Genomic DNA, 21,278 nt, shown 5'->3' on the forward strand with positions numbered 1-21,278 from the left:
ATCATCTGGAGACAGACTGATGACCAGGAAGTGTTCAGCTTTATGTGTAAATTTGGGTCAGTTTCTGCCAGGTTCTTCCATTATCCAAAAACATCCTTAAGTGATTAGCTTTATGGTCTTTTCCTCCCTGTGTCTGGTTGGTGGATAACCAAACTAAAATGAACAGAGTCCTCTCCTGTTGGCATTAGTGCCCTTTATTAGTGCCCTATAAAGGAGAGAGGGAAAATGGCAGCCCTCACCAGCCTTCTCCATTCTGTGATTGGAAAACCCTGGCAGTGGCCTGATTTGAACCGATGTCCCTCTGTGGCTGTGGCATAGCAGTTAGTAATGATTATTCTGTCTGTGGAGCATTCCTCTTCCAGAGCTGAGCACTGGAAACTTGAAGGCTGGTACAAGCAAGGCCTCTACATTCTGAAACTCTGATACAGAATAGGAAGTAGAAGGTACTAGGAAGTCAACAGAAGATACAGTTGTAGGTTTCTGCAGGTCATTGCGAAAGAAAAAAACAGGGAGACTATAAAAAGACATCCTTTGCTGGCTAAGTCCACGATACTTGCATACAGAGTTCCTCTGAGTAGATCTAGGATCAATTCCTCCAGACCTTATAATTATATTCATAAGATTATGAAAAGCAAAAAACCACCTTAGATCAGCATGGCTACTTTGATATGTTTATCCATATGATCCAGGCTATTTGTGTATATGTATATATGCGGTGCTCAGTTAGGGGAGTTAAAAGACTGGAGGCTGATCTGCAGTGCTGTGGAAGGGCGAGGCCGCATCAGAGCTGGCGCCTGCAGGATTTGGCTGTGGTGTTATGGATTAGATCTGCTGGTGCTGACTGCTCCTGCTGGTTGAAGGAGATTGTCCTGGTTTGCTCATTCTGCTTGTGGAATGCAGCAGTGCTGAGCAGGTATTGTTAACCTAACCATCATTCATTTTGGTAACTGTTGAAACTGGATTCGGCTCAGCTTAGGGCTGGGCAGTGTCTGCCGACTCATAGTTATGATGACATAGAATTCCTAGGAGAGTTTAGGACTTTGCATAACTTGTTAAGTGCAAAAATATGGCATCATCCAATGCCTCTTGCCTAGGCTATGGACACGTCTTGTAATTAAAAAAATGAAGCATACATACTTAATACTGGTTGTATTGATCCATGTGTCATGTCAAAATCATGCAACTCCATTCACAACTTAAAAATGCCAGTTGTCCTTTACATTGTATGAATATTTTATGATGGACAGACAAATAAAAAAATCAAATGAACCTAAAATTAAATATTGGTGCATTAATATTAGATGTGCACTGATCGTTCATTTATATGGTAAGTTCCAACTTTCTAGATACCCAAAACTCACACTGTGTTAGGTGTGTAACAGTACTTATCATTACCCAAAGTTAATATTAAATACAAATGCATAATGGCATTTTGGTGTGTGTAGCAGTGTAGCAGAGGAGTGTGAGTGGATGACTGTCTAGACTGTCTACACTGTTTAGTAGCACAGGCTTCAAAATAATAAATGATCAAAAAAGAGCAAAAACTAGTTAATTCTGATGTTAGCTGATTGTGATCATGAACTGCTAATTAATATAATGTTTATGCAGTAATTTTAATACCTCCAATCAAATTGCATGTTTGGTTGATTTCTAAGTGAAAATAAGTTAACAGCCTGTACAGCAGGGGTGTCCAATCTTATCCACAAAGGGCTGGTGTGGCTGCAGGTTTTCAATCCAAACAAGCTGGAGCGTGTAAATGTGTCATTTTTCAGTAATGTTTAATTTCTGTTTTTTACTGAGTTTAACTGAACAGTGGTTGCCCATTAAAGTATGCAGAAGTGTGTTCTCTGTGTGTTAATGTATTTTCACTCACCTAAATCAGCCTAACATGCAGTTTGTCCAGTGGGGCCCAGATTTTGTATATGACTATATTTGCATATGACTAACTGTAATAAAGAACTTTTTTTTCCAACCCCAGATATATGAGGTTTTCTTAGAACAGTGTTGATGTTCTTGTGTAGGCTGAATACATAAGAACGCATGTTTGCATACATTTCTCTGTCAGTGCTTCATTATTGTGGTGTGGTATAGGAGCTGAGAGACACTGGCTGCATTCCTCTTACCCAGCTGTCTCCCTGTCTCCCCTCTACCTGTCCGGAATGCACCCGACCATCCCCAGGAATTCTCTCTCTTTCCCTGTTTCCCTCTCTCTCTCTCTCTCTCTCTCTCTCTCTCTCTCTCTCTCTCTCTCTTTCTGTTTTTCCCTCTGCTCTCTTTTTGACTCTACCCCAGACAGCTGTTACACTAAGGTTACAGTACACCTTCAGAGAGACTTTCATCTCATGTTTTTTATGACACTGTGTGAGTGTGCAGAGGTTTTAATTAGCTTGTTCCCAGACAGGCCCCAAGGCTGCAACAGCGCCACTCAGTCTACTCTCTTTTTCTCCCTGTCTCTCTCTCTCTGTTTCCGTCTCTCTGTCTTTCTTTCTGTCTTGTTCTCCTGAAACCACCTTGTCTTTTTTCCTTTCTTCCCCTCAGTCTTTGATGCTCTTTCTCTCTCTCTCTCTCTCTCTCTCTTTATTGAACCACCTTATCTCTTTTTTCTTATGCTGTCTTGTTTTCTCTCTCTCTCTCTCTCTCTCTCTCTCTCTCTCTCTCTCTCTCTCTCTCTCTCTTTCTCTCTCTCTCACTCTCTGTCTGTCTGTCTCCTCAGCACAATAAGCCGCTATACTCCTTTGAGGACAATGCTGATTATGTGTATGATGTCATGTGGTCTCCGGTGCACCCCGCACTTTTTGCTGCGGTGGACGGGATGGGCCGTCTGGACCTGTGGAACCTCAGCAACGATACTGAGGTAAGTCCACATATCCTGCACACACACTCCACAGCCCCCCGGCTCTCCCAGCCAAACTCTATGCCACAATGACATCCTACAACTACATGCACCCACATGCATACACTCACTTACACACACACACACACACACACACACACACACACACACACACTAGGGCTTCATAATAACAAAATAGGACATTATGATATTGCTAGATTGTGATTGTAGTACACCTTGTATATTAAGGTATTACAGCAGTGTTGGGCAGTTACTCCAAAAAGTAATCCATTACAAATTTATAAGTACTTTTTAAACTGTAATGGGATCATTTTACTCATTACTTAATGAGTAATCTCAGTAGCCGTTACTTACTTTTTCAAAACCCACACAAATCTGTACTGGAAAGTAAATGGGAAAATCTAGTAGTCCTTTCGGTATGTTCTATAAAGAAACAGCCACAATAAAAATCATTTAAGAGGCCTATCACTGTCTCAGACTTTGCTCTGAAAAAGACAGTTTTGCTAAAATGATGAACATGTAATGCTGTTTGAAAACCAAGAAACTAGCCACAAGAAGCAGTCCAGAAACAGCTCTTTATGAAAAAAAATGTAAAGTTACAGAGCTGAATGAATCAAAATGGAATCAGGCCTGCTTAGGTGAGTTTGGGGTGCTCTGTTTTTCAGCACAGGGATCTTTGTCCTTTAGTTTTATATAAGCATGATTAGATGCTTCCACAGATTGCTTGAGTTCATGGCACTTCCCCTGCTCACACTGCTCTGTCACATTTGCAAAGTCACACAGTCAGCTGTCACAGGCAGCACATGCACACAGACATTATGTATAAGGTCACAGTAAATCTATATAGAGGAGCTTTATGCATTGAATTCTTTTAAATGCATAATTAATATTGCATGTGAGTAATGCAAGTAACAGAATTCTGATTGCCAGTCACTGTAATGTAATTATAAGGATTACAAGAAAGTATGATGCTACATCATTACAAGAAAAAGTAATTGCATTACTGCAACACATTACTGCGCTGTGTACTGCGCTACCCCAAGGCCATATCTCAGTTCATTAAAAATATAGGTAAATATTTAAGGATAATTTATTTACCTGAATTCATCCAAATACCCAGAGAAATGTACATCAGACGTGTCAGTGATTGATCATAATTACATGCAATAATGTTTTTTAGAGTTCCTGTTTGCATATTGCTGCCTTCTGTAGTATCACTGTAACAAAGGCTAGTATCACTGTAACGATTACTAAATGATATATTGTGGAGCCCTAACACACTCACTTACACACACACAAACACATGCATGCACACAAACACACAGAGGCATGCTACACCAAAGCTGCATCAAAACAACAAGCTCCTCTCTGTGTGGGCGTTTCCCCACAGGCTGCCCTTAAATCAGTTCTCTGACAGCTCCCACCAAACTCTTCTCTAACGTTTTTCTCCACACACACGCACGCACGCACACACACACACACACACACACACACACACACACACACACACACACACACACACACACACACACACACACACACATGTTGTGCAGTTTAATCACTCCGATGTGTGGATTCCTCTCTCCCCAGTGCTCCAGAGTCATTAAGTTCCCATGGGCCACAGCCCAGCTCAGTGGTTTAATCTGGTCTTCTGGGGTCACCATGCTTCAGGACCTCCAACAACTGCTCGAAAATATATCCAGCCACTGAGAGCCATCACTGCAGTCATACGAGACAGCACTGCTTGATTCTCTGCTTAGTGTTATTTCCTGCTCAACCACACATTATTAAAAGCATGAAGGGCTTGTTAATTACAAGATTAGTTCACTCAGGTGTGTGAGAGCAAAGAAAGGACTAAACTGTATGTTGTTGTTACTCCAGATCAGAAATATGTGTATATCTGTTTTTAATAATGTTGCAACATATATAGAAGCTACAGTACAGTGCAAAATCAGAGACACCCTTCATTTATTAACTATCCACTCAAAATGGCCTTTACAGTACAAACCATTCGTTTTTCAAGGCGGCATGGTGGTGCGGTGGGTAGCGCTGTCGCCTCACAGTAAGGCGGGCCTGGGTTCGATTGGCCGGCCGGACGACCAGGGTCCTCTCTGTGTGGGGAGTTTGCATGTTGTCCCCGTGTCTGTGTGGGTTTTCTCCGGATTCTTCCCACCGTCCAAAGACATGCAGTCAGGCCAATTGGACATGTTACATTGTGTGCGTGTGATTGTGTCTGTTTGTCTGCCCTGCGATGGACTGGCTACCTGTCCAGGGTGTATCCCGCCTTCCGCCCAATGACTGCTGGGATAGGCTCCAGCACCCCCCCCCAACCGCCGCCACCCCCCCCCCCCCCGCCCTCCCCCCACGACCCTGAGGGAGAAGATGAAAATGAATGAATGTTCTTTTTTCAGTGTCAGGAGGAAAAAACACATATTTAACAGAAAAATCCTTCAGTCCATGAGATCTGAGAACAGCAGTAACTTCTTTTGTTTACAGATTTACAAATTTCTTCTTTCTTACATCCTTTCAGCCTCATAGTGCTGAATTGTCTCAGTGGAAGGATGGACAGAAACACCTGTGGATTTTTCAGATCTGAAGTGAGAGTGGAGCTTGATTTTCTCCTCTCTCTCAAAGATTAACACTTTAAGTACTGTTTATCTGATGGTGACAGCTTTGGTGGTCTACCAGACCTTGCATGGTTGTTAGGAGCCCCATTTTCTCTACATCTTTTAATACATTCTTTGAACTCCAGCTTTAGAAATTTTCCTTTTTTTAACTAATTGTCCTTTGTGCTTCTCCTTCCTTAGAAGGAGTGTATTATCTGCGAATGTATTGTATTACATCTTATCTCCTCAGAAACGTCTCCTTGAAAAGGAATAATTTGTCCTTAATGTATTTTATGACTAGAAATGAAATAAATGAAGTGACTTTCACACAGTACTGTATATACTGACCAAAATATGGAACTCTTGACAAACATAAACTCAAAATAGAATATTGTCTTTTACCTATTATCTATGTGTATAATTTTGAAAAAAGTGAACACAATATATCCACCAAAATATGGAATTTATGAAATTGGTCATATGAAAACAAAACACAAAACACACACACACACACACACATTTTCTAAGCCTCTTCTCCCTCAGGGTTGTGGGGGGTGGGGGGTATTGGGGGGCTGGAGCCTGTCCCAGCGGTCATTGGGCGAAAGGCAGGATAACACAAAACAGACTTATACATTTTATGAATATGTGTGCAGTCATGCAAGCTTAGACACCTGAATGAACGTACACTTTTCATAAACATACAGGCATTTTGATCAGCAGACTTGTTCTTACAAATAAAAGTAAACAGTGCAGGCCATGCTTATGCATGCGGTTCTTTCCAAAATTTGAAATTATTCTTTTCTTTGTAAATTTCCCCCAAAAAGTCTTCAACTGCAGAGCATTTCCAAGCCTGTTGGAAAAGCATTCCAGGCAGCTCCTCATAAAACTGCTTGAGCAAAATGCCAAGAGTGTGTGACTTTACGAAGGGAAAAACAAGATACTTTTAAGAATCTAAAATATAAGATTTTTATTTTTTATTGTCACATTGTAAATACATTTATTTTATAATGTGATGTTTTCACTTTAATTCTAAAATGAATAAAATAGTAAACAATAATAAGGAAAACCCTTTTATGAGTAAAAGTGTTTAAGCTTTTGACTAGTATTGATTTAGAAATCAGCTTAATAACAGGGATACACATTCACGTTTTACTTGGCCAAGTTCTAAACTGGCAAATTTTCAAACTTGGGTTTCAAAACATTTTTAAGAGCCAGAATCACTCGGCGTTCAGTAAGACATGAAAAAAATGCTCTTGGCATAAGAAAGCATCTTGTTTACTCATATCTAGCATTTCTCATTTTTGAGATTGCTATAAACATGTTATATGATTTTAATTATTTCTAGATATTTTTCTAATTTTAGTAAATTAATTTCTAATTTTAGTAAATTTAGAAATTATACAGAAATATTGAGTGAAAGGAAGCAAAGTTATCTGCCAATATATGGAAGTCATTTGGTACAGAGTGACGCGGAAATAATAACAAATAATAATGGTACTTTTTCCAGGAAGCAAGAAGTATCATAATCCTGCATTTAGAGAGAAGTAATTAGTAACTATTATTGTGTGATTTTTTGAGTAAACACTGGAGCTATTGTTAACACTGCCATTATATTGTGCTGAGCCAGTGCAGCTCTCTGTTGTTATTGAAAGAAATGAAGTTGGCTTTGGCAGATGAGAGTATATCTTTTAGAATTTCTCTGCAATACTTGGATCACCTTATTTGATTTTTCCTTTCAAAATTACACAAAAGTACCTCCTGTAATGTAAATTATTGCTTAAATACCTTGTTCATACGAGTCTGTCACGGCACAGTTGTTTCATCACATAACGTCGAATCGTCCATTATAATCTTGACGTGGGTTGGGCTGCATTGCAATTATCAATAATTAACAATAATTATTAACAATAATTGCTACAATTACATAATAGCAAATTAGAAAATAATATCTATTTTTAAAATATGTATTATTTTTTGAAATAGTTTGTTTAATGTCAACATATAAATTATATCCAATTTGTATTTTCATGGGTCCCTTGGCTCATGGGGCCCACAGGCGGCGGTCTTACTTTGCCTAGTGCAAAGAAAAAAGATGTGTGCCCATAAACACACGTATACAGTGCTGTATAAAAGACAAAGGTGCCTTTTGTTTGTTTAAAATTGTTTAAAACCATTAACATCAGAGGTAAACGTGTTTTTGATGGTAAAACCACCATAACAGCATATATCATTAGAACAGATGCAGAGAAATGTAACAAGGATTTCTTATTTGAAAAAATGTAGCTGGAATTTTGTGAGCTAGTTTGAAGAACAGAGTTTGGTTCCAGGTTTCTTCTCGATGTCCACAGCTATCACATGGATTTGTTCTAATCCCTCACCTGATTTAACATAAAGTATTGACTTGCCAAACCAGGTGTGAGATGATAAACACAAACACAGCTTTCTCGAGGTTTGGAATGGTTGAAAGAATCCAGTGACGTATGTAAAATCACTACTGTGTTACTGTTATTTGTAGGTGTTTTAGTGTCAGCACTTTTGTAAGCAAATAAACACTTACTGCCCAGATAAACAGCATTTAAATTGTAGTTGCCTAAAATGTGCCTAAAACATTTGCACAATACTTGTACTGTTTATCACCAAAGTGCTTCTGTCTCATGACCATCTTTAGCTGTTTTGTTTTTATCATTTTCATACTTGCAGCTCTGGTAAATGTCAAATAAATCAAACACACCAAATCACATTTAATTTTCAAAAATAAAAATCACACCCATACACATGCAGGCACAGACATGCACACACACACACACACACACACACACACACACTGCTCTCTTAACCGCCAACAGTTCTTTATCGTCGGGTTATAAAGAAATTCACCCATAATGCTATTAACAGTCTGTGGAAATGCCTGGTTCTAATTTAGGCAACGAGAAACACGCAGCCAGTTTAACCTTGCAGTTGACTTTTGAAGGAAGCTGCTCACTAATAGTGCTCAGTCTGTGGTTAGCTCTTTTCAAAGCATGGAAGCTTTTGTATTAGCCGGAGCACACTGCCGAAGCTTCCATATTCCCTCACGACATGTGTCGAACTCATCTCAGCTGTCACAAGTAATAGACTGCAGTCCCTCTCTCTCTCTCTCGCTGTCTGTCTTTCTGTCTGTCTATTTCTCCCTTCACTCTCTCTTTTGATCATCTGCCTTAATCTCTCTGTCGTTTTCGCTGGTTTGAAGTATATTGTTTTAATGTATGTTCTGCAGCTTTCTGTGATGATTTATGGACTCATTAAAAGTGTTGACTGTATTTTCATATGGAGCAGCATATGCAGGAACAGAGCCGGAATCATCCAGGTGCTGGCTTTGAGTGATATCTGATCCCTTTCAAGTGTCATAAGACCTGACACTTATGCTTAGTAAACATTCATAAAGGTACAGTACAGAACAAAATTCAGGTCAAATTTCCAGTCAAAATGGCCCTTATTTACAGAGATACTAAATGAAGCACGCACACAGTATGTTTTCTCTTTGTCTTTATTAGAGTTTCCATTCTTTTCAGAATTGCTTTCAGTTTTTAAAGAATTTCACATTTCCACATTTCTTCAAAGTTCACTCTTAGAAGTTGGTTTCATTTTCTTCTTCTCACAATCCCAAAAAGTAATCCCCAACACATTCAGTGATGTTGAGGTCTGGACTGGGGTCAACAACATCAGCTTGTATGTTTGATTTGCAATTTTTTCCTTTTCTCAGTAACAGCTTCTTGACAACTACACATCTTTTCAGACTTATAGTGTTGTCTTCTCACAGTGGAAGGATGGACAGAAACATCTGTGGATTTTTTCAGATCTGAAGCAGGAGTAAAGCTTGATTTTCTCCTTTGTCCCTCAAAGATGAAAGCTTTAATTACTGTGTATCTGATGGGTACAGTTGTGATGCTCTACCAGGTCTTGCATGGTTATTAAGAGTTCCATTTTCTTTATATCTTTTAATACATTTTTTGAATGTTGGTTTTGGAAGCTCCTTTTTTTTTACTTACTTAATCTGACCTTCCTCTTCCTTGTGCAAATGGATTTCATATCTGATCTCATCAGAAACAAGTAAATACTTAACCAAGAGGCTGTTTTGACTGGAAGGAGACCAGTGGCGTTATGCCATCTCTAGCATTAATCCGTCAGGTTGTCATGGTGCCTGTTCAGACTTATTGCTTTAATGGACAAAGTCCATTTCTCTGTAGAATCTCTACACATATTTGGAAACCTCATACAAAGCCAGCTAGGGTGCATTCACCTAACAGAGATATGGAATAAAGTGTTAACCTGTTTTGCAGTTGCAAACTGTGTGTCTGTGAATCAGTGTTTGTGCTGTGTTGTGTATACAGGTTCCCACAGCCAGTGTGACCATTGAGGGAGCTCCAGCTCTGAACAGGGTTCGCTGGGCTTCTGGAGGAAAAGAGGTGGCTGTAGGAGACTCAGAGGGCCGTCTGTGGATCTATGATGTTGGAGAGGTATACTGCAGTTATGACTCATAAAAACTGTGTTAACTCCTCATTCATGATAGTTCAGCACCCTGTTTTTCTCTCTCATGCACACTGACACATATGAAGTCACTAGTACCAATCTGTTCCTTTCTTATTACCAAGCTCTAATGAGTTGCATAGTGGAAACACCACAAAACCCACATAAAAAATCTTGTGGGTTTGATTAACACTTGTGTGGTGTTTGGGTCTGTGGGACCCATTATCAATGTTTACCAAAAAAATTGATGCGATTTATTATTATTTCAACCCCAGATTCTTTGGCCTTTGCTCATTTTCTGTGAAGAACATATAAAATGACACATTTTCAATGACTTCACACTGTTCACCCCCCACACATTTATGTTACACATATAGTGTTGGGATAAACCCATGGGGAATAAAAGTGTGGAGGTCCTTTGTCCTTTCAGTCTGTTCTCCTCCTACATGGCCCACTGTTAGTGTGTGTGTGTGTTTGTGTGTGTGTGTGTGTGTGTGTGTGTGTCTGCGGCTGTGTTAGGCTGGACAACATTCACAGACTACAGCTGCTAAAGGAGAGCCATACGCTGGCCACTTGTGATATTTTAAGCATCTGGTATTTTTACATAAATTGTTATGGCTGTATTGATGTGAAAAAACAATTCAGTGGGTCCACCAGACCACTGAGTAACCAAAACATGAACACCACATAAGGGTTATCTAGGCAGGAACGCTACTCCTATATCAATAAGGGTCCCTGAACAAGAGTTCTAATGTTCTAGAGTCAAAAATTAGTATTTACAATAATGAGAAAAATTCCTTGCTTTGATATTTTGCTTGTCACTTGTCTGAAACAATCTGAAGGTTGGTGGAAATGAGGCCTTGTGTCTGGTGACGTCTAGTGACTTCAGGCATCCGCTTAAAAGTGAAGAAAAAAAAAAGGTTCATGCTTATTTGCAAAGTGGCAAAGTGTCACTGTTCAAAACACACATACAGCAAATGTGCTCACATTCTAACATGGCTTACCACAGATCAGCTTGAGTGAAACTATTAGCTTTCAGGCTGCATGTTCCGCTGTACATCTGAGGCAACAGTGGGCAGAGGAGCTGCTGGCAGTGCATTAAAGCATCTCTGTGTGCTCCATGCATGGTAGGCCCTTCCATTAAAGGCCTTGCATGTTTACTAACCTCTCGGCCTGGCTGGGCTTGTTTGGGTTTCGGTACTTCTCTTCATCCCCTATTTTAAAACAGCCTCCACATGGCCTAACCACCGGCACAGAGCAGCGAGCCGCCACGACTCCTCTGCTCGCCGTGTTCTTTTCAGAATCTGGTTTTTGCCTTGTGTGTGTGGCAAGGCTAATTTTAGCCCTGCGTAGTGTGGTAATTGGAGAGTGTGCTGGTTGGGCGTGTGGTCTCTCTGGCTTGATGATAATGGTGGGTCATCAATAAAGTGAGTGAGGCTGAAGGGTTTTATGTTGGAACAGAGTGGGGGCTTATTTACCAGAAGCTTCCCATAAAGGCAGAAAAAAAAGCCCACAACATGGCCCACGTTGTCAGAGGAGAGAATGTCAGGGACTCTTGTGCACTTTCAGGATACCACTTCTGACAGTCAGGAAGGCCTTTATGTGCCATATTTAGTACTGCGCATGCTAAATGTTTGCTTTGAATCCTTGTCAAACATTTTCATAATATACATAGTCAATGAGCAGTGCACAAAGCTTAGTTACATTAATCTACTTTATTATACTGTTACGCACATTTACAATTGTATAAAAAAGTTTGAACAACCCCATATAAATTTTGTTGATTTTTTTTTTATGTGAAAATAACATCCTCTTCAGAGAGCCTGCTTATAAACGACATTTTTCTGCTAATTTTAGTGTATTTCTGTTTATTAGCTGAGTTTATCATACTAGGAAACAAACAGTAATTGTACAATGTGAGAAGCATGTTCTCTGTAGAGGATGTGTACTTATTGCTACTTAGAAAATGAATAAAACATCATTTGATCAGGGGTAAGCAAACTTTTGTTTGCGACTGTAAATTTAAAATTCAATTTTTGACAAAAGTAAAATCGTTTGCAGCTTTAATGGAAGCTTTCTTTTTGGCATGTACACTAGTGTTCAGCTTGGGGTCAGTTTAAGATTTGGGATCAGTGTTAAAAAGAAAATTGTAGATAAAGGTATGAAATGATTCTATTATAATACTTCTACTACTTCAAACTACTCTAGTCGTTTTGAAAATGAAGAAATTTTAGATTTGTCTAGAATTATGAACTGTAAAGGATTTTATGATAACTGAAGAAGCTGTAAAACAGTAAGAATTTAATTAGAAATGTTCACTTTAAACATCAAAATTAACACCCAGAATGCCTTGTATATGTAACATGGTGATCAAATCTCAAACAGATAAATTATCAATAAATAGATAATTGCAGTATATTTAATATTTAATAACAAAATAATTTTGATGTCCCACTGTTTGTGTGCACTGTTGTGTGCAAGAAGTGTAAACTGTATAAACTATTACTGAATAAAACAATAATTATTAATAGAACAAGTGAAAAATGGTCAACACTAGTGTATGTTATTAGGAACATTGTTGCAATTAAACCTTTAAACATGAAACATCACACATTTTTTAAATAGTGCATCATATTTGAAAATGAACTGTAAGACTTTTGCTGAGTTTATGAAAGATCCAAAAATAACTCCCATAATATTTTATTGTTTTAAATTGTATTTATCTATTATATCTGGAGAAACTCGCAGCAGAGGAAGTTTGCTCTACCCTAGACTAATGTCTTATTAATGCTCTATAACAATCCATTGTTTTAACTGCAAAAGGTGATAAAACATTACAGGTACATATAATGTGATATAATTAAGCAAGCAAAATTTTAATTCAATTAGTCCTCTCTAGTTCTTTATCAATTTTCTTGGCCAACGCATTGATTATCCAGTTGTCACCCTGTTGGCCAGGCCTAATTTATGTGCCACTTTGTTGAAACTCTTCAGTCCCAGGGGTCACTGGGCAGAAGGTAGGAAACACCTTGGAGAGGTTAATAAATAAAAAATAAAGAAATACATGTAAATGCTGTTAGTTGAGAACATTAGCTAAGAAAAACTACACAACAGGTCTACTAGTTAATCTAACAGGGTCAGCCTTAGACATTTACTCATGCATGCATTTTTCTTGCACTTGGACACTTTAACCACAGCTTTTGTGCTGGATTTATGAGCATCTATTCTGCGTTAGCTAGAGCAGTGTTGTTTCTCTGTTACGTGTGCAGGGGTCATGTCCTAATGATTTTCTCTGAAGACCTCCTGCAGCGCTATAAAAGGGCTTGATTTGGCCTTTGGTTTAGACATAGCTGTCATCTCTTTCCACCTCTCTATTCCTGCTTAATTACAGCCTGCAGTCTCTCACTCTCTCTCGCTCGGCATGGGTGGCAGGCAGCCCAGCTTCTTCTCATGTGACTTTTGTGGCAGAACGTGACGGCACAATCTCGCAGTCTGCCTCATGATCCCGCTGTCTCCTCTCACCATAAATATTCAGCATCCAAAGGCCAAACAACAGCCCTTACTGTTCTTTTCCACACTTACAATGCATACTGTTTTTTTCCTGCAGTGTAATATCACAAGTCATTCTGATGAGTCATTTAGGTCTTCCTTACGTGGATGAAGGGATTTGGTGTGGGTGTACTGAAGTTCTCTCTTCACTCCACAGCTGGCAGCGACACACAGCGAGGACTGGGCACGCTTCGCCCGCACACTGGTGGAGATTCGCGCCAACCGGGCTGACGGTGAGGAGGAGGGGCCAGTGGAGCTGGCCTCATAGAGACACAGTCTCAAAGCATCTGACCAACACTGTCCTGAAGCCACATTAAGCCCAGCTTGACTCACCTAGATACCGATCAGCATGCACATTAGAGCTTTGATCAAGCCTGAGATTTTGATGGGGAACCCAAATGTAACCTCAGTCCGACCTGACCCACACCTCCAGGTTTTGAACCTGAGTAATGGTTACAGCCTGACCAATTCTTAAGTCTCAACACAGCCACCACCAAGAGACAGGATAAAACTCAACTCAACATAAATATTTTTACAATAAGGGTTTCAAGTAATGACACATTTAGGCACATTCATTTCCTCAGTGTAACATGCTTGATGACTTGTAAAAAGTCAGATGGCCTCAAGGCCAAAGCCACCAAACAGTATGACAGTGTTTAGGTAGGTTAAAAAGTGGTGAAAAAAATAAAAGGGGGAGAAATACTAAACCCATTAAAGGTGGGGGACACACTATTAGAAACTTAAATGTGAAATATGAATCTGAGAAACTTTAAAAAAATGTGCCCAAACACAAAGGTTTAGAAGAATATTTGAAGCTCTAATGTACATCTACATGGCACTGATCACTCTGGTTTTGTTCTTCACAGACTCATTATAGAGCATAGAATAGGGTTAGCAAAAGCACCTTGCTTTATAATTATGTTGTGCAAAAGTCTACTGTAATTTGCATTGTTGTTTCAGTTGATGTGAGCAATCACAGATCACTGTTGTAGCTATTTATTTTTAGGATTTATGTCCAATTTATATGTTTCACTGAAAAAGGCCTAGTTTGAGCTTTGGATGCTAAATGTGAAGTGAGAAAGTTCATAAGCTGCTATGAGGGTTCAAAATGAAGGCCAAAGTGGGCAGGATCCTTTGCACGGGCTAATATTTGTGCTGTGTGTGTGTGTGTGTGTGTGTGTGTGCGTGTGTGTGCGCGTGTGTGTGTGGATGTATATATTTTTGTATTTAACTGCATGAAGTACAGTAATGGAGCGAGTCTTACAGGCATTATGTAATTGTGTCAGCTATAGTATTTATAACTGCTAAAGGTTTAATGTCAAAATCTTGTATGTCAGAGATGTTTTGTTGGCCAGTGGAAAAAAGTGTATTGTGCTTATCAAATGAAATTTCACATGTAATCTATACAGTGTGCTGATGGAAAGCTCAGATCCTATTGCTATGTATGAGAAGTGTGCCCAGTGGTTACATGCTATTTCATGCATCAACTAATAAAATGACACATGCTTCCAACCACAGAAAGCAACAGTTTGTTTTCATTTCCTTCTAATAAAAATGTTCTCTGCATTAGAAGTGCACATATTGCTGCCATACTTACAGTAAGGCACAAACTATAAGTACAATCTACTACGCTATGCAGAAAAAAAATAATTTCTTTGCTTGTGTGAAAAATATATATTTAGACAGATGTCTTGTGTCATCAAAGGCGGGATCTGGAAACCAATACACAAAAGAAATACAAACGTCATTACAGAAGCCATTCTACGACACAAGTGAGATTTAAGACATACAGTGCAGAAATCAGAAACCACCCATTGTTTATTTAATTTCCAATTAAAGTTGTAGCTTTCAATGTCAAAAATAACCAGAAAACATGTAAAATACATAAAAACTTTCAACACCAAGTAGAATATCAAGTCTATCATGATATTTGCTGTCTTTACTTTTGTGCACTCTACTGCCACTTTGACTCTTCTATCCTTTCAATCTTAAAACCAACAAGTTACTCAACAAAAAGCTGCTCCCTCTCACTGACATTGTTACCCTTTAAAGAAACAATAACATTCACAATTATATGCATACAAGATGGGACTATCTAAAGGGGATTAGATATAAGATAATCCACCTGCATAAAGAAGGGGAACGTTAAAGCAAAATAAATGGAAAAAAAAAACAGAATAAAAATGGGACTTTTAACTTCATTGTACTAGCAACCATGCAAGAACTGGTAGATCACCCAAAGTGTTCCCTTCAGATAAACAGTAAAGCTTACATATCTGAGACATTAGAGGAAAAAAAAACAACTCTTTCTTCAGATCTAAAGAAGTCCATAGGTCTTACTGTCTGTCTGTCAGTCCACAACGTGAGCCTGAAAGAATGTGTAGCTGTCAAGAAGCCGTTACGGAGAAAAGAACATTCGCACTAGAACAACAAAACTGGACATCTGAAATCTAGTCATCTAAAAGCTTTAAATTTGTAATTGTGAATACATGGACTGAGACGCAGAAAATGTAACCAACTTCTGAGACTGAACTTTGGAGGTGTGAAAAAATATCCCTGCAGATTATTTGAAAAACTAAAACCAGGTCTGCTGAGGAAAATGGAGGCTATAATGAAGGCAAAAGGTGGATATTTTGTTGTTGAAGCTTGTGCAATGTTCTGTTAAATGTTTTTTGCTCTTTTATTGACACTGAATAGCATGTAATTAATGGCCTAGAGATTAAATAAATAAGGAGTGGTCTGTGACTTAATGAAATTAAATGCAAGTCTAGTCCAGGAAAAAAACAGGAGAATAATGCAAGTGCTTTGAAGCAGCAAAACACTGAATATATATGGAAACATAAGAGAACAGCTATACAAAAAATACATCTTTATTCACACAGCTGCATCCTGATACGATTGTGCTATTTCAGACTTGAAACAATCACACTTTCCTTAATCATTTGATTTGCTTGTCACTTATAGACCTCTGAATTGCCTCAGTCATGATATATTCAAAAAAGGAGGACTAATTAATTGAGTAAACTTACGGAGCAACCCTTATTCAATTATATTTCAGCTGCATCAGTACCTTACACACTTAATGACAGTTAGAGATATATGCTGAACAGCTGAAATCCTAGAATGCAATGCATCACTTCACATTTTACATATAAAATCAGTTCAAACACACTACAATCCCCAGTGAACAACTGGAACCTTAGGAAGAAATCCCAAGAGATTAAAAAAAATATTCTGCTTCATATCAACTCATTTTCCATCATACTTTAAAGCAATTACTCAGACTGCACTCATAAAATAAGTTCAAAGTCTGTGTGACTTCTGAAAAAGTGAGCAGGAAGAGCAAGCATGAGTTTGTGTGTGTGTGTGTGTATGTGTGTTTCAGTACAACCTAATGCGCAGTACTGCCACCCACAGGTGGGCAGATTAGCCTCAAGGGTGGTCCGAAGGGGGAGTGGCAGTAACTTGAAATCTGGGTAGATGCAGTCCAAATTTGCTCTCGATGCCAGCGAACGTGGCCACGGCCAACCTGTAGCCACCAATGTGGTCGGAGTTGGGCGCCGGCAGGCTGATTCGAGACTTAGGAGGTGGCTCTGATCCAGATGGCTTGCTGTGGTATAGAGAGAAGGAGGAGAGAAGGAGGCAAGGCAGAGGGGAGGAGGGGTGAGGGAGGAAGGTAGAGAGGTAGAGGAGAGATTTCATGTTCTAGTGTGCCCCATCATGAAAAATAAACAGCTTAATCGAATATTAAAATCATGAAAGAGCAATATTTTCCCCTCAGCCAGCGGAACCCAAGACGGAATATATGCAATGGTTTCGTGCTCGCCTCTCTGAAAATTTTCCAATGCAAACTCACACAGAGACTATTTTAACACATTACTGTTCTATTTTAGCTAAAGCTAGATCGTGCAACCCAGAAGACAGAGGCAAAGCATGAAGTCATGATTTGTAAGTCAAGCGCTGTTTGATGTAAGCACAATGCTACAGTGTCTAAAAATGTGTAAATTAACACAGCTCACATCACGGAAAATAGAATTTCTCTCATTCTTTTAATAAAAAGAGTTCATTGATTTGTGATGCCACAAAATACAGCACATTTGCATATATATGATTATTCTACAGCAGTTTAGTTCTGCCTATTCAACCTGAAGTTATACAGGGTGTTTTATCTGAACTGCTTTTAGAGCCTTTTCTGTTCCAGCATGACTGTGCCATAAAGGCATGGCTGGATGAAATTGATGAGGAAGAACTCACCAGAGCCCTGACCTCAACTCCAACAAATACCTTTAGGATGAACTATAACAGTGATTGTGAGCCAGGCCTTCTTTTCCAACATCAGTGCCTGAGCTCCCAAATGCTCTTCTGGATGAATGGGCAAAAATTCCCCACAGACATACTCAAAATCTTGCACAAGGCTTCTCAGAATAGTGGAAACTGTTATAGCTGCAACGGGGGGGGGATCAACTCCATATTAATGCCTATGGATTTAAAAAATATATACACATATATGTGTGTGTGTGTGTGCGTGTGTGTGTGTGTGTGTGTGTGTGTGTGTGTATAAAGACATACATACATACATATATACATATGTACAAAGTATTGGGACACCTACACATGCAAATATACATACACATGTATATATCTTTTTTTTTTTTCTGTTTTGAAGCCCAAAGGAAGCATGGAGGCATATGCCTGCATAAGACCAGTAGAAAATGTCACCTACAGCCCTTCAATGACTTTGTGACCACTGCAAAAATCCTTTACAGTCCAGAGAAAAAATGGCCACCACAGAGAGCTTTCAGTCAAAGCTTGTGCTTTAAAAAAGGAAACACGCTCTTCTAGGAATGAGCCTCTTCAAGCATTATAAGCCATAATGAAGCGCCTGTGAAAATGAAGGTCTTTTATGTGAGGCTGGCCTTTTCTAAAGAGCTATCAATCAGACTGAGCCTCCTGACATTTCACTTCTCTATGTGGCAATACGACGTGTCCTATTACTTTTGGCCTATTTGCTCTTTTTCTGTCTCCGATTAAAAGCCTGTGGTGTCTGGAACCAGCCTATTAAGAGGCTATCATAAAGCCATGTGTTTAGGTGAGAGAGAACAGGGGGGGAGAAGGAGGGAGAAAGAAAAGGAGAGAGAGACTCTTACTGTCCACCAAAGTCGATGTAGAACCACCTCTGCAGCAGCTCATAGGTCACCAGTGTAACACCAAACTGAGGCGAAGAGCGGAACACTCGCGCTGAGAAGAGAAAAATCAATTACCTTTAATTAAAGGGTCACTCCATGACACACCTCAATCAGCCAGGCCACTTTTAGCCTGGCCTTATTCAGAGCACCCTCAAAAAGTCAGAAAAGATCCTTATAAAGGGGTCAAGGAAGCATCACCACTGATAAAGCTCCATCACATGCAATCAGATCATTTATAAAGGCACTATGAATCATAAGGCATTATTTTCATGGTTGGCATCATTAGGTGCAGGTGTCCATCAGCAGGTACCTCCAGCTCCTTTCCAGAAAGCACGAGGTCCCTCCTCCTGCAGGATCTTCCAGAAACAGTCAATGAGTCCATTGTACGTAGTCTGGCCTGCACGGGCTGCCACTTGTAACCTGGTCTTGATAACATCAGCAGGAGTCACCAGGGATGCTGCAGGCATACCTAAACAGACAAGCAGAATGCACCCCTTTTAGACGTTTCATTAAATATGGTTATGAAGGTCAGGTTTGAAATATATCAGATGTTAATCAGAAGGAACAAACACAGTTAAACTTGCAGAATTAGTCAAACGTTTAGACACACTTGACTGAATATATGTCCTCTATAGGTTTACAAAGCATTTTGACCACAAGTCTTATGCTTATATGCTTGACATTTGTTTCTATTTTGTCTACACTGTGCCCAGTATATGTGGAGCTTTTTCAAGCCTGTTGGAAAAGCAACCCAAGTGCCTCTTCATGCAGCTGCCAAAGAGAAAATGGAGTGCGCTATGCTGCATCAAGGCAGATGGGAGACTAAAATCTAAGATAGCTTTGCTACGTTCACTTTGGTCACTGCATAATTCCATACACATTATATGTCCAAAGGTATTTAGACACTTCTTATAATTAGTAAATTTCAGCAGCACTCATTGCTAACACAACTGCACATGCACAGTATGTATAACCTTTTAGGAAAAACATCTGCCAATAGCATGGGATGGTCTGGAGAAGCCACGTAAGAGGTAAGATCACCATGCCTGATGCCAATCATCAGCTAGAGGGGTATAAAGCTCACCAGCACTGAGCTGTGGGGTAGTAGAACAGAGTTATCTGCAGTGATGAAGCTCCATCCAATTTATCTGGGATGAGTTGGAGTGGTGTTTGTAATCTAGAACTAATGGTCCAACGTCAGTACCTGACCTCACTGATGCTCTTGTAATCAAATCTAATAAATGCAATCAAATCCTCAAAGCAATGTTCTGACGTAGCGTAAAGCCTCTCTGGAAGAGTAGAAATCCTTAAAGCAGCAAAAGTGGGACAAACTCTCTATTAATACCTTTTATTTCAGAAAAACTTGAATGTGCAGGTATCTATAAACCTGTCTATAAACAGTGTTATTCTGATGGTGTATGTGATCCCAAAGTTTTGCTGTCTTCCCTATTATTCTAAAATGTGAAAACAAATAAGGAAAACTCTTCTGTCAGTAGGTGTGCGAAAAACATTGGCAATGGCCAAAAACCAATATCAAAATTTCATCCATGATCCAGTACCTTTGATCAAATCTCTCTTCAGTACTTTGCCATTGTATCAGCAAAACTAATAACAATCTCTACGCCTGACAAGAAATATTGCAGAGCAAATATTACAGAAAGATTTCCCTTTTATATTCAGACCCTGACTGGGCACTAAAGCATGAGCCACTGATTGACCCTCATACTGTCCTGCTAGAGGGGGCACACAATACACAGTAATGAGAGTGACACAAAGCTGCCCCTGGCCGCCCCCTACAGATGCCCCCGTGCCTGCGGACCACTGCTTCCACTTCAGCTCTGAATGGTCTCAATCATCAATGGCTGTTTGAACAAGCAGCGTCATTACCAGCACCGAGCTCGCTCACATTCACTAGGATTTTCTTTTAATACTCAAGTAAGCCTTTCTGCTCTGATTGACCAAACTGTCTCTTTTCAAGGGCTGACCCAGAGAGCCCACCTGCATATGGGCATTACAGTAACCTTGTAGGGAAGAGTAGAGAAACCTCCATGCAGAATAAGTATGGGGGCTAGGGGGTATATGGCGTCTACTTCACTGGGGTCAGATCTTATCTCAGTAATTTACACAACATAGAGAACAGGCTGGAAGTGAGTCTGTCTGGGTTTAATTAGGGTCCAATTAATATCTTTATTATTATAATTTCAAGGAGCAAATATTTCTGCTAACCAGTAATAGAAGACAATTATTTGTTGTCAAAAAATACAATTTCCAATTGTGTTAGTAAAACAGCATCACATCCCTGTGGTTTTCTTACAGAACTTTTCCATTATCATAGAATTTTTTCATCACCATTTACATAAAAGTGCATCAAAATTCAAAATGTTCATATATTGAGCAAAATAACATATTGGTCGGACTCTAGCCTTAATGCGCCCCAATTCAGTTCTGCATATAGAAGCCGGAACGTTTAGCTGTATGCTTATGAGGATCCAGAAATCTGCCGCACAAATAATGGCCAGCAAACTGAGCATGTAATTCAATTTCCTGAGCCGACTGTAAATCACTAATTGCCTGTGA

General features: G+C 39.4%; 2 protein-coding genes across 8 annotated transcripts in view; one reads left to right on the plus strand and one right to left on the minus strand.

Annotated features, from left to right (window-relative positions):
* Positions 1–15,030, plus strand: part of LOC108425945 (cytoplasmic dynein 1 intermediate chain 1) — a 78,660-nt gene extending 63,630 nt beyond the window's left edge. For all 6 annotated transcript variants that reach the window (XM_017695041.2, XM_017695067.2, XM_037535432.1 and 3 more), the window contains 3 exons: positions 2,714–2,854; positions 9,831–9,956; positions 13,673–15,030. In XM_017695041.2, the coding sequence (XP_017550530.2) occupies positions 2,714–2,854; positions 9,831–9,956; positions 13,673–13,783 (378 nt within the window). In that variant the 3' untranslated portion in view covers positions 13,784–15,030. The remainder of the gene's footprint in view (positions 1–2,713; positions 2,855–9,830; positions 9,957–13,672) is intronic.
* LOC108425971 (calcium-binding mitochondrial carrier protein Aralar2) overlaps positions 14,748–21,278 on the minus strand; it is a 46,501-nt gene continuing 39,970 nt past the window's right edge. Inside the window, exons 16-19 of one of the 2 annotated variants that reach the window (XM_017695098.2) lie at positions 19,012–19,170; positions 18,663–18,753; positions 16,907–17,125; positions 14,748–15,227 (exon numbers count right to left, since the gene is read on the minus strand). In XM_017695098.2, the coding sequence (XP_017550587.1) occupies positions 16,948–17,125; positions 18,663–18,753; positions 19,012–19,170 (428 nt within the window). In that variant the 3' untranslated portion in view covers positions 14,748–15,227; positions 16,907–16,947. Of the gene's footprint in view, positions 15,228–15,315; positions 17,126–18,662; positions 18,754–19,011; positions 19,171–21,278 lie in introns of those variants that run through there. The other variant, XM_017695089.2, reaches the window with a different exon arrangement.

The sequence above is a fragment of the Pygocentrus nattereri genome, chromosome 27, assembly GCF_015220715.1.
Source record: "Pygocentrus nattereri isolate fPygNat1 chromosome 27, fPygNat1.pri, whole genome shotgun sequence".
Taxonomy (NCBI): Eukaryota; Metazoa; Chordata; class Actinopteri; order Characiformes; family Serrasalmidae; genus Pygocentrus; species Pygocentrus nattereri.